The following is a 15,458-nucleotide window of genomic DNA, read 5'->3' as shown; positions in this document are numbered from 1 at the left end:
TTTTGTCTTCCTTCTTGTCATATGAGTATCAAACATCTAATAGTTGTAGATGCTTCTGGCCTCTGCTGGCTGCTGGAGGGAAGAAGTCAGGATGTGTTCCTGCTGCTTGTTTTGTTTGCTTATGCGCTCATGTATGTACACAGTGACATGCAAGTGCTGCCTGAAAGGAGAGATTGTGCTGTGTGCCCACCGCTCCTTCCTGGGAGCAGGTTAAACTTGGACAGGTCTCGAGTCAGAAATCACTGCAGTTTTCTTTCCATAAAACCAGTATTTCCCATACAGAACACTGAGACTAATACAGCTTTCCAAGCAAATAAAAATGACATGGGAGATTTTTGTGTCATGGTCTGGCTTCATTATTTAGCCATAACAGCCTTTCTGCCTCTCACTCCCATAGTGCCTTTTGGTCTTCTTTCTTTCCTTATCAGCCTGTACAGACAGGATCTCATTGCTTCTGTTTAGGATTGCCACAGGCCACAGTCAGCTCAGCTAAAGCTGCTGGCTGGGCTCTAATAATTTGCTTTGTATTGTAATTGTTGCTGTTTTGCGCTTCACTCCTTTTGCATTTCTTACCATGCTGCATTAACATGAGTGGTTCTGCAACTGCCTTGATATGTTGACCCATTCCTTGGCTTCCTGCCATACTACATGAAATTCAAATTTCTTCTCTTGCCCCTGCAAGAATCAATATAGTACCATCATTAAGCATGTTTATCCTTTCCTGATTGTACCTCCTCTTTTGTTTTGCTAATTCCATTACGATTTTTATATACTATTTGCTTTGCTTTAACTTGTACTTGCATCTTTTGTCTTCTCTCAATATCAGCGTGTACTAGAAATAAGTTCTGCTTGCTTAGCCTTTCTCTTTTCTCTCCTGTTGTTAAGTTCTTGTTCCCTGTTAATAGCTGGGGTTGCCAGTCTGAGACCAAGGCAGAAGGAAATGATGATGTCAGTGCCAGGAATAGTCACTAAATCAGTGTAGAGCAAAATTTCAGTGAGCTTGAGTCGCTGCTTAAAGGCTCAGGGCACTGTCGTAGAGGATAATTTAACCATTTTTTAATATTGACATAACTGAAGAGTTTTCTGAAGAGGCTCTTAGGAAGCTTGCAGCTCTCCTGAAATTGGCTCATAAACTTGCTTAACTACTAATGGATTAACTCATTGTCCTGTGAGAACAGGATGGCTGTCACCCACTTTTTAGTCTGCTCTCTTCAGTACAGAGTCCAGATGGTACTCTGTACATGGGTGCTTTTAAAGGTCTTTCTAGAGTGGGTATTGGAAAGCAAATGGGATGGTTTGAGCTGTGGAATGGAGGACAGTACCCATATTAATAGCACAAAAATAGTCTGGTTTTAAACTTCTAAGAAATGTCGATGTTTAATGACATGAGAAGTTTGCAGTTTATTTGAAATAACACTTGTTTTATGATCCTTCTATTTAATGAAGTAGAGGTTTTTGCATTGGATGCAGTATTATTGTAATATCTGTAATAGGATTTGGTAGAACGGGGAAATAGGGGCTGTGCTCATTAGCTTTCACTTGTTTTCTATATGTTATTTGTTGGCTTTGTTGTGAATATTTGTCCCTATTTTGCTATAAAATATCTTAAGTAAAATACCTGGGAAAGAAATTTTTGCTTGATCTAAGACACTGGCAGTTAATTCATTTTCCTTTGCTCTCTCACAAGGAAATCACCATTGCCAGTCTTGTGTTAACAAGAGTTGTGTGTGTATATGACAGAAATTTTGTGCGTACAGAGCTTTCCACTTAAGACCAAAAGCTAATCTGCATGCTGCATGAAGCTGCTAGTTGTAGGTCAGCTTGGGAAGGAATCTGTTCAGGGTAACACAGGTTTAAGAACATGTTTAAATTTGTTGGACTGTGACAATTTTCAACTGAACTGGAAATAGGGAAGAAAAAGTAGTGCTTACATGGGGTTGCAGCTGTAGTCTCAATTTCAAGGTTTCTATTGTGCTTTTGTCATAAAGGCTTTGGGGAGTATTCTAAAGGGGAAAAACCAGAGTAGTTGCCTGCATAGCCTATTCTTCTGATGTCCTTAAGGCTGATCAAAATGGGAGTAGTTTTGAGTGTATAAATATATTTTATATATAAATGTTTCAGAGTCAGTGCCTCAAATACTGTAGAGTCTTTATTCTAAGGGAATACACGTTGAGTAAATTGCTGGTCCAGGTGAAGTGCCATTTGTTTGAATGGGGCAGGATTTAATTTAGTGCCACAGGCCTTTGTGATAGAGTGAGTTGCCACATGAAGGTGAAAATAGCTCCAGCTAACTGTTAATCCTCTCAAATGTTAAGGAGATGGCAAGTGTTTATTTTTGCTTTATAAGACACAACTTGTTTGTTCAGCAGAATAAACTCAAAAGGAGGGAGGCTGTTATCCAGACAAGATAGGGTACTGCTGGAGTTCCTCAAGAAGAATAGTTTTCCTGGAGGGGCAGTGAGAGTGGTGGGAGGCTAGACTGGAAGCCAGCAGTGTGGATGAGGACTGGATAAAAACTCTGGTTTCAGTTTTCCTGGAGAGATGAAATAATGTAATGGGAAAATGTCTTTAAATCATTATGATTAAGCAAGTATTGATGTATTTGGTTCAGTGTGGCTTTATCTACTTGGACATTGTTCCTTTCTTTCTTTTCCCTGGTTCATTCTACCATAGTGGCATGGTCAGTGGTGACCAGACACTACCCAGTGCTGTAACATTTTCTGTTTGTGCGGGACATAACCTGAAGGTGAACCAGGGCACATCATTGCAGGCAATTCCCAGGATGTGAGAACTGCTGTCAGAGGAAACTGGTCTGTTCCCAGTAGAAAACAACATTCAGGTGAGAAGAATAGTAGGAAATCTTGTTTTACTACAAATAGATCACTTCCAAAAGTCAGGGAATAGGGACTTTTGAAATAATCTTTTACTGGAGTTCACTTACTAGGAGTGGGCATCATCCTTTGGCTTCAGATGATCATCCAGATGACAAGGACTTGATTGAATATGTCTATTTCATATTCTTAGCCTCCTTGTTCCCTGGGGACAGGGGCAAGTTAAAGTCAGAGTATGGATTGGTAAAGAAATTTTGAGAGGGTTGGGACATAATAATGGTAGTATTTTTAGTGATGAAGGCAGAGTGGAATTTAAAACTAGGATTGAGTAAACTGTAAGAATTTTTGTCTTATTCCAGAAGAAACTGGCCACTTCATCAGCCTGTTGACAAAAAAGGGTGGTGTGTGCATGTTAAATCCTCAGTGGACATCCAGTAGATTACTTTGGGGAAGTGAAGGGGAAGTGCAAGGCTTGTCTGAAGGTGCACAAACAGATGTAGCATTTGGTCAGACTCAGCCCAGGGTGCTGACTCTGAGTCTGTCTAGGACATGAAGAATGATGAGAGCAGTCACACAGTGACACACTCTCCTGGCCTCTGAAAATTTCTGATTCAGGGAGTTTCTGAGCTAGACATGGCACATTTCTGCTTATTAGTGATGAATGTGCTTTGTCTGAATTACATTCAGACAAAGCCCCTCTGAAACATGTGAATAGAACTGGTTTATTAAGTCTGTAATAAACAGCCCTAATAAAGGAGGCCTGGTAATGCTTGCAGTGGAAGGTGTAAGTCAGTTCTCCGAGAGTAGCTGCCATGTGCCCACCCAGGTGTGAGGTTGGCCAAAGTGTACATGGAAGTCCATCATGCAGCATTACAGCAAAGTTCCTCCTAAACCACTGGGAATGAGAAGGTAGCTCAGCTTGTGGTGCAGAGCTGCACCAAAAGAAAAGAGTATTCAGGAATGAACTGAATATTGCAGGGAAGGGACACCACCTCTTTGCTGTTAGACTAAGCAAAAAGACTGCACTGCTCTATTGTGAAGTTAGAGTAATAGCCTTATTTTATGCTCTGTGAGAAGCCCAGTCACAAGGAGAGCATATTTAGAGGTGTTCTGTTACCTCTGCAAGACAAAGTACTCAGGATAGTAACATGTTACAAGACGACTCTAGTGAGTAGAAAAGAAAAATTGGAAAGGAAAAAAAAAGAGAGAGTGAGAGATCTAGAGACTTAAGAAGCTAAGTCATATACCCAGCTCTGGGAAATGTACTTTACTAAACAAGTACTTAGCATAAGCCAAAGATGCATTGTTTTGATGATAGTTCTGACAAATCTACCACAAGTTTGTTTTTAAGTTGGTACTTGCTTGGTCAGGCTTACCTCACAAAGTACTGAGTGTTCAAGTAATCATTAGATCACTAGAGCAAGCAAGGAGGAAGTCTCTTGTCTTTAAAATAATGCAGAGCAGAACCTGAGTATGGCCAAAAAAATGTTCATATGAGGTGGAATGAAGTCTCAAGATAAAGAAGTGAAAGAGAGGTGGAACAAAAAGTGAAGGCTGGAAATAGAGGAATGATAAGATAGATGAGCAAACTTGCTAAGTATCTATATTGATCTCAGAAATCAAGCAATTAAAAATATGGTACAGTGGTAGAAAGCAATTGTATTGAAAAAATTATGTATTTATTTTCTCTTGAGAAATCACAGTGAGAAAACAGTCTGATTTGAGAAGGAGAATGAGAATGGTGTGCTGGTCCCTACCCTAGGCTGAAAATGGGGTACAGCTGTGCCTGACTTGGTAGAAAAGTAAATACCCATATGAGTTTTAAGAGCAGCTCTGTCCCTTCTGGTTTCTTTTTTTTGGTCTGTTTTTTGCCTTAGTTGTCCATTCTGACACACAAGGAGGCTGATGACACATGTGCATCTTGAACTAATCACAAAGCCTGTAATTTCTAAACAATTTTTGGAGTTCCAGGGCAGGAGCATGGAATGTCTGTGGGCTTGGATCACTCTGATGTTGCTCACCTGTGTTAAGGCTGATTTTCAGTATGTTTGTGTGGGGGCTGTGTCAGAGATTACAGCCTACACTGCTGAGTTGGCAGCCCAGAGGCAGAGGAAATGCCTGTACTGTCAGATAGGAGCTACTTCATCTTTGTTGAAAAATCTCTTTTTTTTGTCCAAGACCTTCTGCTCCTGCCACCCTCTCAGCTTCTGTAGACACAAGGGCGTGCTTATGATATGTTTAGGTTTTTGAGGTTTTCTCTTACCCACTGGGAATTTTCCATTGCTTATTTACTCTTCTGAAGGTTTGGTCATGAACCACACTGAAAACTGAACTGTCTTGTTTCTTGAAACCTATTAATTTTATAAACCACAAGCAAAATACAGTGAGGCAGCTGCATTGAGAGTTTTCTCATATGACCCAGCACTAACCTTAGCTCTGCCCAGCCAGGCAAGCTGTGAGGGATGGCTCATTCTGCCCCAGCTGGGCTCCAGACAGCTAATGGTGAGAAATTACCAGTTGGGTAGACGAGATTCTGGCAGCCACCAGACATTTTTTTTTTTCCTCTGGGGTCTGATGAGTTGACTTGTAATTCTTGAATAATCTTGATTGTCAGAGGTTTTTTTCATTGTTCTAGTACATGTAAGTTAAGTTAATTCTGCAGATGACCAGAGCAGGGGCATTTTATTTTTACTGGCTTTGTTCACTGCTTCCCACTACGCCCCCCTTTCCCAAGATCCTACCTTTATTACACTTTTTTTTTCTTTCTCATCTAATCCAGATATGAACTGTCAGTCTAAATAACATGATGGCTTTGTGGCATAATTGAGATTCCATTTTATTGTCTCTGAGAAGCTGACATTTTGTTCTAGCTCTTTCCTTGCTTGCCAAGTAATGCCAGTGTTTTGGTACCAGGCTGGGAGAGAGGAGCATTAATTGACTCAGCAACTTTGCCATGACTGAAGAAAACGGCTGTAACAAAGGCCGCCCTGACATTACAGTATCGTGTAGCTAAGGAGGGTGTTCTAACATGAGTCAAACAGACCTGTGCATTGGTGAATTTTATTGTTTCTCCTCATAATGCTTTATAAGAAACAAGAAGCAGAATGAATGTCTCTCCAAACACAGCCTTCCTTCCTCAGAATCCTAAGCCTTCAGTCTTTCGCCGGATTTCTTCAACATCCTTAAACAATAACTGCTTTTAAATTACCTGAAAGGCTCGTGATACAGTCTGTTGCTGTGTTTCCTGTTTTCCCACATTTTGTTTCTTTCAAGGTTGCTTTTGCTTTTCTTATTCCAGAAGCACACAAAGAAGCATCTTACTCTTAAGTCATCATGACTGCACAAGAACATCTGTGTATTTTATTCTTTTTTTTCCTTTTGTTTGTGCTTTTCCCCCAGAGAACAGAACAACTGCCCTACTGTGTGAAATGCCCCTCTAGTCCAGCCTAGTACTGATACTCTCTGGTGAGCGATACTTCAAGTGGTGTGATTGCTCCAGTGTTGAACCCTTCCTGATCATCAATTTGGGATTTCCTGAGCTGAAGGAGGCTTCTGGACCATTAAGCTTTAATAGCTGCCTACAAACCTATACTCCACAAGTTTCTGTAGTGCTGATTTTAATCCACATATTCTTTCAGCCTCCACAACACTGCGTGGCAATAAATTTTGCAATTTCATTGTGTAGAAAAAGTACTTCCTTTTGTTTATTTTTAAACCTTCTGTCTGGTAATTTCATTATGTGGCCCTTAATTCTTATTTTGTGAGGAAATGTTCTTCACACCATTCATGATTTTGTAAGCTGTTTGTGGATGGATAGCTTCTGTTTTCTGAACTGGAGAGTACAGCCCTGGGAGAGCTATGGGTGGTTAGAAGCCATCTGTTGTTCTTCTCCATGTGTTCTGGAGAGCACACACAATTCAAATTATAGGTGCCTGAACATTGCTGTGTTCACTCCAGCTGGTGATACTGCTTGCCTTTTTAAGCATTGCTGATGATGGATGTGATAACACAGGGCTACCCACAAGAAAAACCTTCAATTCTTCTATGTGGCAATGTTAGAATAGATCCTGTCATTGTACATGTGTACACTTAGGATATACATATTTTTTGTTTGGATGAGTTCACACTTTTCATCATTCAAGTTAATCTGTGATGTTTTTTATTTTCTGTTTTGATTGTGTAGTGATTTGCAAACTCTTTATGTCCTCAAGTGTCGATTATGCTCTCTCTAGGATCACTTTCTATTTTCTGCATACTCTGGAAAGAACTGCTTTTACTAAAACAGTCACAGTCTCTCTGGCCACATGCTCTGAGAGCTTGCTCGGAATCCATTCATCAGCAGCAGAAAATTGGCTGACTGCTGTAAAGCCATTGAGTTACTATTTCATCTTAAGGAACTTCCAGACTGCTTTAAGGAAGCACTGGAACATTGGAGTTTGGTTTGACACTGACAGTTAGTGTACAGTTGTTCTGTTAAATAGGAATGTGTTCAAGCCACATCTGTCATCCTGAAAGAATTACCAGTAGTCCTGCTGTAGCTCACTGGCCAAGTGTTTCTGCTGTGAATGTGGTCCTACTAGTGTAAAGACTGCTGGAAGGAAAGGGTCTGTCCTTAACTTGTAAGAAAATCAAGCTGCACCTGCCTCTCCATAAAAACTTTCTGCTGGTACTTACTGGTTTTCCTCCTGCACTGACAGATACTCTGTCAGAAGGCTGCAGTATAAAGTTCCCCATAATGTTCTTTCCGTTCACATCTGCCCCTTTTAAATTTAATAAGTGGCATCTCCCTTAAAATTTTGAGTATTTGTATTACTACATGTGCAAAGAAAAAGCTTATTCTACAATTTCTCTGTAAGGTAAGCTAGGTGAATTTGGAGTAGGATTTGATTGCTTGAAAACAGGCATCTGGTCTATTTATGAGGCATCTGAGAGACGTGGAGCTGTCAAATTTACATGTTTCATGGGTACGTCCTGCCTCTGTGGAGCAGCATCAAGGGATGGTGGAAGAAACGAAGTATGCATAGCATTGAGGCAGCCAAATCATGTGTTTTGTGTGTTGTTTGATGCTGAGGGTTCCTGAAGCTTACACCATGGATTTCCAGCTGGTGCTGGGATAGAATTTGTGGCTTGAATTTCACTGTTTGTGTTGTAGCACCCTGTAATATCAGATATGTGCTTAAACTAGGTGGCTTCGGAAGATTCTAGATTCTGTCTCTGTGGATGATGAACTTGTAGTGAAATAATAGAAGTCCAGAGATAAAAGCAGTACTTGACCTGTGCAATCCAGGCTTTTCCTTACTCTCTCTGTTGTTTTGATCTATGATTCCACTTGCATATCCAGAAAACAGAACATAATTTTGTACTTGCGTTAGTGAACTAGCAATGAGGTGAGGGCTGTGCAATTGAGAAGGTCGTGAGTTGGTGCATTATTGGGGGTTGTATTGAAAGACAGCATGGGTAGGACAATTCAGCTATGAATGTAATGTATCATTTCAGCTACCTGTGTGAACCCCTTAGTGTGATCTTTAGTCTTCTTCTACTTGTAGTGCTGTGTGAACCTGTCTAGGTTGTACCTTCTCTGGTACAAAAATGATTCCTATATTGATGCAGAATATTACTTCTTTTCTCCCTTTATGGAGGGTAAGTAATAATAGGCCTTTAGTTAAACTGTATTTAAAGTCTACACTATATGTAACCAAATAACTTGTCTTGTGGATGAAATTGTGGAGCACTATCTGTTACTGAATTTTTCTCTATCACTCATCCTTACATTCTTTTGCATTAAAATTACCATCACTGAAAACAGTAAAATCGCTATTACTTGGCATGTGATGTATTAGCAACCAGAATTTTGCATGATACTTCACATTACAATGATAGTACTGCTCACTTGCCCAGAGAGCTTCGTGGTTTGTTGTTGCTAAAACTTTCCAGTTAAAACTGTGCAAATACATCAGCCCAACAGGTTACCTGTTGGAAGCAGAACTTGTTGCTGGAGGGAGAGTTCTGGAAAGTGCCTTGTCTGTCTTTGTTTCCAGCTAGTGCTGCATTCCTCAGTAGGTCTTAACTTCTGAAATATGCAGCATTTTTTCAGTTTTTGAGGGTAGTAGTTTGGGGGTAGTTGTGTTTTTTCTTTTTTTTCTTCCTCAAAAGAGATGTTGAAAAGAGATGCAGAAGTGCAGCTTTCCCACCATTGTGTGCTGCAAACCCCAGTTTGTTCCATTTTTTCTCTCCAATGTCTCTGTAACTACTTGAATGCAGAGCTGCTGAACAGTGAGAAGGATGGCTGTGTCATATGCCCTGGTCTGTAATTAACACAACTTTATAAATAAGCCCATGCCAAATTTTGCAAAAGCACTGAGGTCTTCATGAATGTTATTTTGAGAAATTATTTAACTCCTTCTGGAATCTGTGTGGGTTTTTTCTTATATTTCTCTTACAGAATAAATTCTGATTATGTATTTTGATGAATAAATTGTCACAGAATTTTAAAGTGCTGACAGCTCCCATCTTGACAGCAGACTCCTACTTCATGAACCTTAAATTGCTGTGCTTGCATAATAAAAATCCTTTGAGTTAAGGCTTTGCAGTAATTTAACAGTATTCTTGACCCTTATTAAAGTTAGTATTCAAGAACAGAATGTGTTGTCAAGTTGAAGTATAAATTAAATGTTTCTGCTTAGTGACATTTCAATTCCCTAGTGTAAAGTATTGTGAAAAAAAAAGTATGAACATGCTTCACTTTTATTTTCCCTCCAGCCTCTTTCCAGTAAATTAATTTATTTTTCTTCATTTTCTTCTTTTCTAGAGTTTTGGAGTGCCAAGGGCTGCCCATTGTGAACGGGCAATGTGATCCCTATGCCACTGTTACCTTAGCAGGGCCCTCCAGGCAAGTATTGCACATTCAAGGGCTTCCATTTTATAAGGGTGGTTTCTGTTTCCTTTGTCTATTAGAAATTTGCTTTCTCCTATGGACAGCTGGGAGTATTTAGACACTGCTGGGATATGTTAAATGTTGGGGTGGGTGTGTGTATGAGCTACTGAATTATGCTAGAGTAAGTAATTTGAGACTTGTTTCAGTTTTGATTTATGTAAAGATCTGAATACTTTGAATATCCCAGAGTATATAATTTGTGGTTAGTCTTAATTTATGCATCTTCTCACCTCACAGTTGGAGGCCAGTTTTTGAGCAAATTCATTGCCTAATTTTGGGCAGGGTGGAAGAGAAATGTGAATACATCAACATCTTGCCGAGTATGCACGTTTGCATGTGAATATTTAGAGTGTCTTCACTTTCAAGTTGTGACAAATTAATATGTATGTCAAAAACCCTCAGTGGTTCAGTCCTGTAATTTGATATATGCAGACATAATATCATGGATAAAATCTGGAATGAGGTTTAGTGATGAGATTCTGCATGATACTCATCAGTTTAAATTTGGGATTCAATTTTCCCATCTGTTATAAAAATTTTCTGTGCTGTTGGATGTCGCTGTTTTTTTCTGCTTTTCTAGTCTAGTCATCTTTTATATCTGTGTCATTATAGAAACAAAACAGCTCTGCTGTGATCTCAAAGAATCAATTTTGGTAGCATGGGTTATTAATGATGTTTTACAACAATTTGTTGAAAATACTATAAATAAGAAGCATTCTTGACAAATATTTACCTTGCGTGTAGAGGAGTCTTTGAGCCTGTCTCTATTCTGCATCTTTGTCTAGGTGTGTTGTGCCTTATTTCCATTAATGGACTTGTATATTTGATTTGTACACTTCATTTTAAGCCTGTAACTGGTTTCAAGTGACTGGCTGGGTGGCTGTTATTGAAACTGTAAGGAGACTGAATGACTAACTCTTGAATGTCTGAATTTACCTTTGTCTGCTTCCCTATGCCCCCCAGTGTGGATAATGTATGACTATTGATAATGTACTTCCTTCAGAATAAGGAGCCTTATCCTAGTCCTATCTGGGTTTTGGCAGAGGGAGAAGGCTTGCTTCCTATCTCCAGCCAGCAGCATGCAGCTTATTCCCATTCACTGCTTTGTAATTGCTCAATAATTGTGCTGCCTTAATCACCTCCCGCTCTACATCCTGCTTCAGTCCCCTCCCAGATGGGTTTATCAGTAAAGAGGCTGATTGGCAAGTGTGACTGATGAGATGGGGTTGGCAATCTGTGCTGTGTCCTGGAGGAGATTAGTGTCTCTTATCTCTCAGCTTCTCCTAGGAATAGTGGGATATTCTTAATCTGTACATCATTCTCCTCTCTGGATTTTCCAGTGCCTCTCATTTTAGAGTAGGAAAGCTGCTTTATTGAGCTGCAATTATGCAATGACAAGCATAAAAATTTCAACAAACATGCTGCTGTTTAGTATGTGATTTGTACTTAGAATCACCAGACTTCCTGACAGAAACTTTCTGTGCCTGTATTATAGATGGAAAAATATTGTATACTGGTGTACAGGCCCATTCAACTCACATGAGAATTCTGGAGCAGCACTGGGAATTAGATCTGGCTTCCCTTGACCTCTGTGAAATACACAGAGTTGTCCAGTGAATATAAGCAGTTACAAGCTATCTAAGCAGCTTTGGTGCATGAGAAATGAATGATAGATTCTGGGATGAAATGATTAGTAGGTCAGTTTTCCACATGGCTGATGTGCCTCTCCATCTGCATCTGTTTTATCTATGCCTGCAGAGCTGTAGGGTAGGATTGGTGACAGGACAGCACACAGCTTTTCTCTTGTAGGTAGTGAGAACAAGTCAAGCATAGGTTCATAGCATTTGGAAGCCATCAAACAGCTGTTGGCTGGCCTGTGAGAAATGCATTGGCTGGCTTGAGCCCAGCAGTCAGTGTCTGTTTTCTCAAAGGCAGGCATAGGCGGATGGCACGGGGATGAATGGGCAATGCAGGGCTTGGTCAGGCCTGCTGAGTGGTTGGGAGGAGGTCTGCCACAGCTTACACCTACAGGACAGTAGAAATGGAGACTTCTGCTCAGCACTAGTCATAATAATTCACCACTATATTAACTAAGTGCTGCTGGTGCTGCAGGGAAAGGGATGCTTGTACAGCAATAAAAATATTCTTACTGAAGAAGCCATTCTGGATTTTTTGATTGTCACTGAAAATCAGTGATTGATTTTTCAGACCAGAATTATGAAATATGACTCACAGAAATAGCTATGCTAGTCTTTGTCTCCTGTGTTTTTAGAGTATGAGGAATTTTTGAGTCACATCAAGACTGAAACCATCCTCCAAATGTTGCTGCTCAGAGCCCCATTCTTGCCAGTTGTACAGATAAAAGATTCTACTATGTCAAGCAAGTGATGGAATAAGGGTGCAAGGAGTTGTGTTTAAAATAGGATAACAAAATGTGATTACTGCCACTTTAGAGAACTAGGAATGCATTGAATCTCTCTTAAATGTGTGCAAATGTCTGTGCCTTGCTGTGCTGGAGCCACATGGCATTCCAGTTTTATCAGATAAATCAAGTGGCTGACTATTTCCTCCTCAGTGGCTCTCTTCTAGGATCACACTTCTACTAATGTTATTTCTTACCCTTTTTTCTTTGTTTTTGTTTCCTTAATTCAGATCAGAAGCCAAAAAGACTAAAGTTAAAAAGAAGACCAACAATCCACATTTTGATGAAGTGTTTTATTTTGAGGTTGGTATTTCAAAGGAGCGGGTGATAAGCTGAAATACTATACTGTGGATAGTTGGCACAGCATCCTGCTCCATGTTGTGCCAGCTGTCATCTTTGAAGACTGTTTCAAAGCATGGTGAGGGGGAAAGAAGTACCCAGGCTCAGACTGGCTGTCTGCTGAAGGAGCAGTATCCTGCTTTCACCTCAGGTGCTTTGTAGGAAAAGCTTCAAGTTGGGCACTTCTGAGCAACAGGCTTTACGTTTAATCACAATTCACCCCACGAGAGGTTTGAAAAAAGCACATTTAAAAATTAGTTTATAAAACCTGAACAAACCACACACACAGAGAAATTTTTTTTTTCTTAGTCTGTGTTTTTATAGCTGCTCCACCCTGTCTTTCCCAGTCACTGGGAGGAAGGTTATGTCCTTAGGAATACTGAAAACTGTAGAGGAAGAATACACTTAAACTGGTTGTTCTGGCTGTCTACCAGTCTGCTGCAATACTAGTGCCTTTTCTCCAAGTGGGTAAAACCTCTATAGCTTTATTTAATACAAAGCATTTTCAACAAGTCCAGTTAAGATAAAGTATAACTTATATGAAAGTCCTCATTTTGGTTTCTTTGGCAGGAGTAGCTCTAATTGTGGTGTGTCCATACATACATGTGCATGTGTTTATAATTTAGATCTCTTGAAACTTTTCATTTTGTCCTCTAAAGTATGTGTATTATTGTCTTTTTCTCTTGGATATCATAGTCCTGGTCTATACTTGACTGTTCTATTTCAGTAGAACCTCAAGAAAGTATCTGTAGTTAAGAAGTTGATGAAAAAAAGCTAGAGTAGCACAGTGCAGTTGGCATGGATTGAAAAGCTCTTCCTGCTCATATGGCTTGCATCTTTCAGGTCACATTTGCATTAGAAATTGTTGCTGCCATAGGGATGGCCCCTAGGGATGTGGTTTCTGGAATCAGTTCTGGTCCACAGCCACATCAGGAAGGGAAGCTGGGGAGAGAGGAGCCACACAAGTGCTGTTGCACTGTGCAGATCTGAAGTGTACATGTCATTCTTGACATTGCTGTCTTCCCTCCCCTGCAAACCACCATCTTTGCCTAGAAGCCAGTAGTTGTACTGACCAATCAAAGTCTGTCATACCAGCAGAAACATGCTCTTGTTGATGTAATGTGTTTGGATACAAGGAACAGATTTAGCAGGTTCCTGATTGGTAGGAGCACTTTCTGGAGGGCTGGAAGCCATGAGGGTAGGCCAGGAGAGCTTTCTAAGGTGATCTTTGCTCTGCTAACCCAGGACATCTCATCCTAGGATATAGCTGCCCTGCTTGCAGTGAACTTTTGTGCCTGGTTCCTGGCTCCATGAGGCTCTGTGGAATTGCTGCATGGGCACTTTAGAGGGGCAGAGGTCCTGTGAGACCAAGTGTTGAAACTGCACTGAGGTGTCTGTGTGTTCACCCAGGATTTCAGTCCCTCACCTGGCCCAGAACTGTGGTCTTTGGCAGTGATATGAGAGTCATGCTATAAGTAAGTAAACTCAAGATGGGCTTCCTTATTTTAACATAGGCAGTTCTGGAGGAGCCTGTCAGTGAGAACTTTTTATTGAGAATGTAGTTCAGGAAACTTAGACTGTAAGCCACAAAAACTTCACCTGATTCCTCATCCTTCTGTGTGCTGCAGAAACAGAAAATGTTTGGTATTTAAACACTGAATTTGGCAGGTGGAGAGGAAGGAGAGAAACAAAGCATCTTCCAGCTGGAGTCGAGAGAGAGGGGGCTGGGGGCTTGCTTAGCCTGCCTTTATGTGAGAGCTGGGTTGTGTGAAAGTTCCAGCAAAAGTAAAACCTGAACTCAAGCCCATGCCACAGTTGTTCTGCTAACTCGGAGCAAAATGAATTCTGTGCTGGTAAGAGCAGAGCTTGGGAAATGACTGAATCAGCCAGAGCTCTGAAATATAAACATAGCTCTGCAGACAGAGCCATCATAGATTTCTGTCATTTTGAGAGTAGGTAGTACAAATTAGGCTAAACATCTTCAAGGAACAAGGTTCAGTAGAACTGCTGTGCCTGGGAAATACATTCACTAATGAGGTGTGGGCAGACCTGTGGCTGGTGCATGCAAAGGAAGTGCTCCAATTCCTGTGGAGCTGAGAGATTCAGGCTGTTGGCAGCAGTGTCACTTTGTGCTTCTGAACAGCTTCATCAGCTTTTCTGCAGCATGCTAGCACAGTGATTGTCCAAGCCTCCAAGGAAGAAGCTGGTCTGTAAAAGACAGTAATGGGTGCTTTCCTTTCTACAACCAAAAAGTTACACAGATTTAATTTTCTAAGTGAAAGAGAACTTATTGTTGGTTTGGAAAATAGAAGGGCTTATTTGAGGGGTGTGGTGAGTGAAACTTGCACCTGATAGGAGCCATTTTCACCACTGCTTCAGCTACAGTGTGGTGTGGAGCTACAGCAAAATGGTCTTCTTATAGGAATTCAAGAGGCAAGTGCTGGGGCCCTGTTTGTAAACTTAAATGTGCTGAAAAAAGCCTGAGCAGCTGATAAATGGCTTTCCAGCTTTCCCGGGTGAAGGGGCAACGAAGCAGAGTTATGCCCCCTTTATTGTACAATGTTGTGGGTCAGCTGCATTAGCCCTGTGGACTGGGAGGTTCCTCATCTCCAGTTCCATACAGCTATCCTTTTTGGAATACCACTCTTCAGCAGTATTGATGTGCACACTAAGTAATCATATGGGTGAACAGAGAGATGTCATACTTGCAGATGCCAGCAAAACTTCTGAGAAAGTGTTTACTTAGAAGGGACATGCCAGAAGTTACACCTATGCTACAGCTTCTTGTAATGACTCCTGTGCTACAGATAGAAAGAGACTTAAAAGTTTGCTTCATTATTAAAAATTCCACCATAAACTTCACAGTGGTAGTAGAAACTGTCATTTGCAGACCTGTAGGATACTTTGCAGAAGCAGTGAAGTGTTTGCAAGG

The 15,458-nt window shown here is 40.6% G+C and overlaps 1 protein-coding gene across 3 annotated transcripts in view; it reads left to right on the top strand.

Annotated features, from left to right (window-relative positions):
- RASA3 (RAS p21 protein activator 3) overlaps positions 1-15,458 on the top strand; it is a 129,503-nt gene that overhangs the window by 86,263 nt on the left and 27,782 nt on the right. For all 3 annotated transcript variants that reach the window (XR_014617004.1, XM_084226348.1, XM_084226349.1), the window contains exons 6-7: positions 9,640-9,720; positions 12,418-12,490. Coding sequence is in view for 2 of the 3 variants with exons in the window: in XM_084226348.1 (XP_084082474.1) it covers positions 9,640-9,720; positions 12,418-12,490 (154 nt within the window). In the remaining variant the exon portion in view is untranslated. The remainder of the gene's footprint in view (positions 1-9,639; positions 9,721-12,417; positions 12,491-15,458) is intronic.

Source organism: Fringilla coelebs (genome assembly GCF_963513975.1).
Source record: "Fringilla coelebs genome assembly, chromosome: 2".
Taxonomy (NCBI): Eukaryota; Metazoa; Chordata; class Aves; order Passeriformes; family Fringillidae; genus Fringilla; species Fringilla coelebs.
Note: the sequence above shows the minus strand (reverse complement) of the source record. Positions and strands in the feature narration are given on the sequence as shown.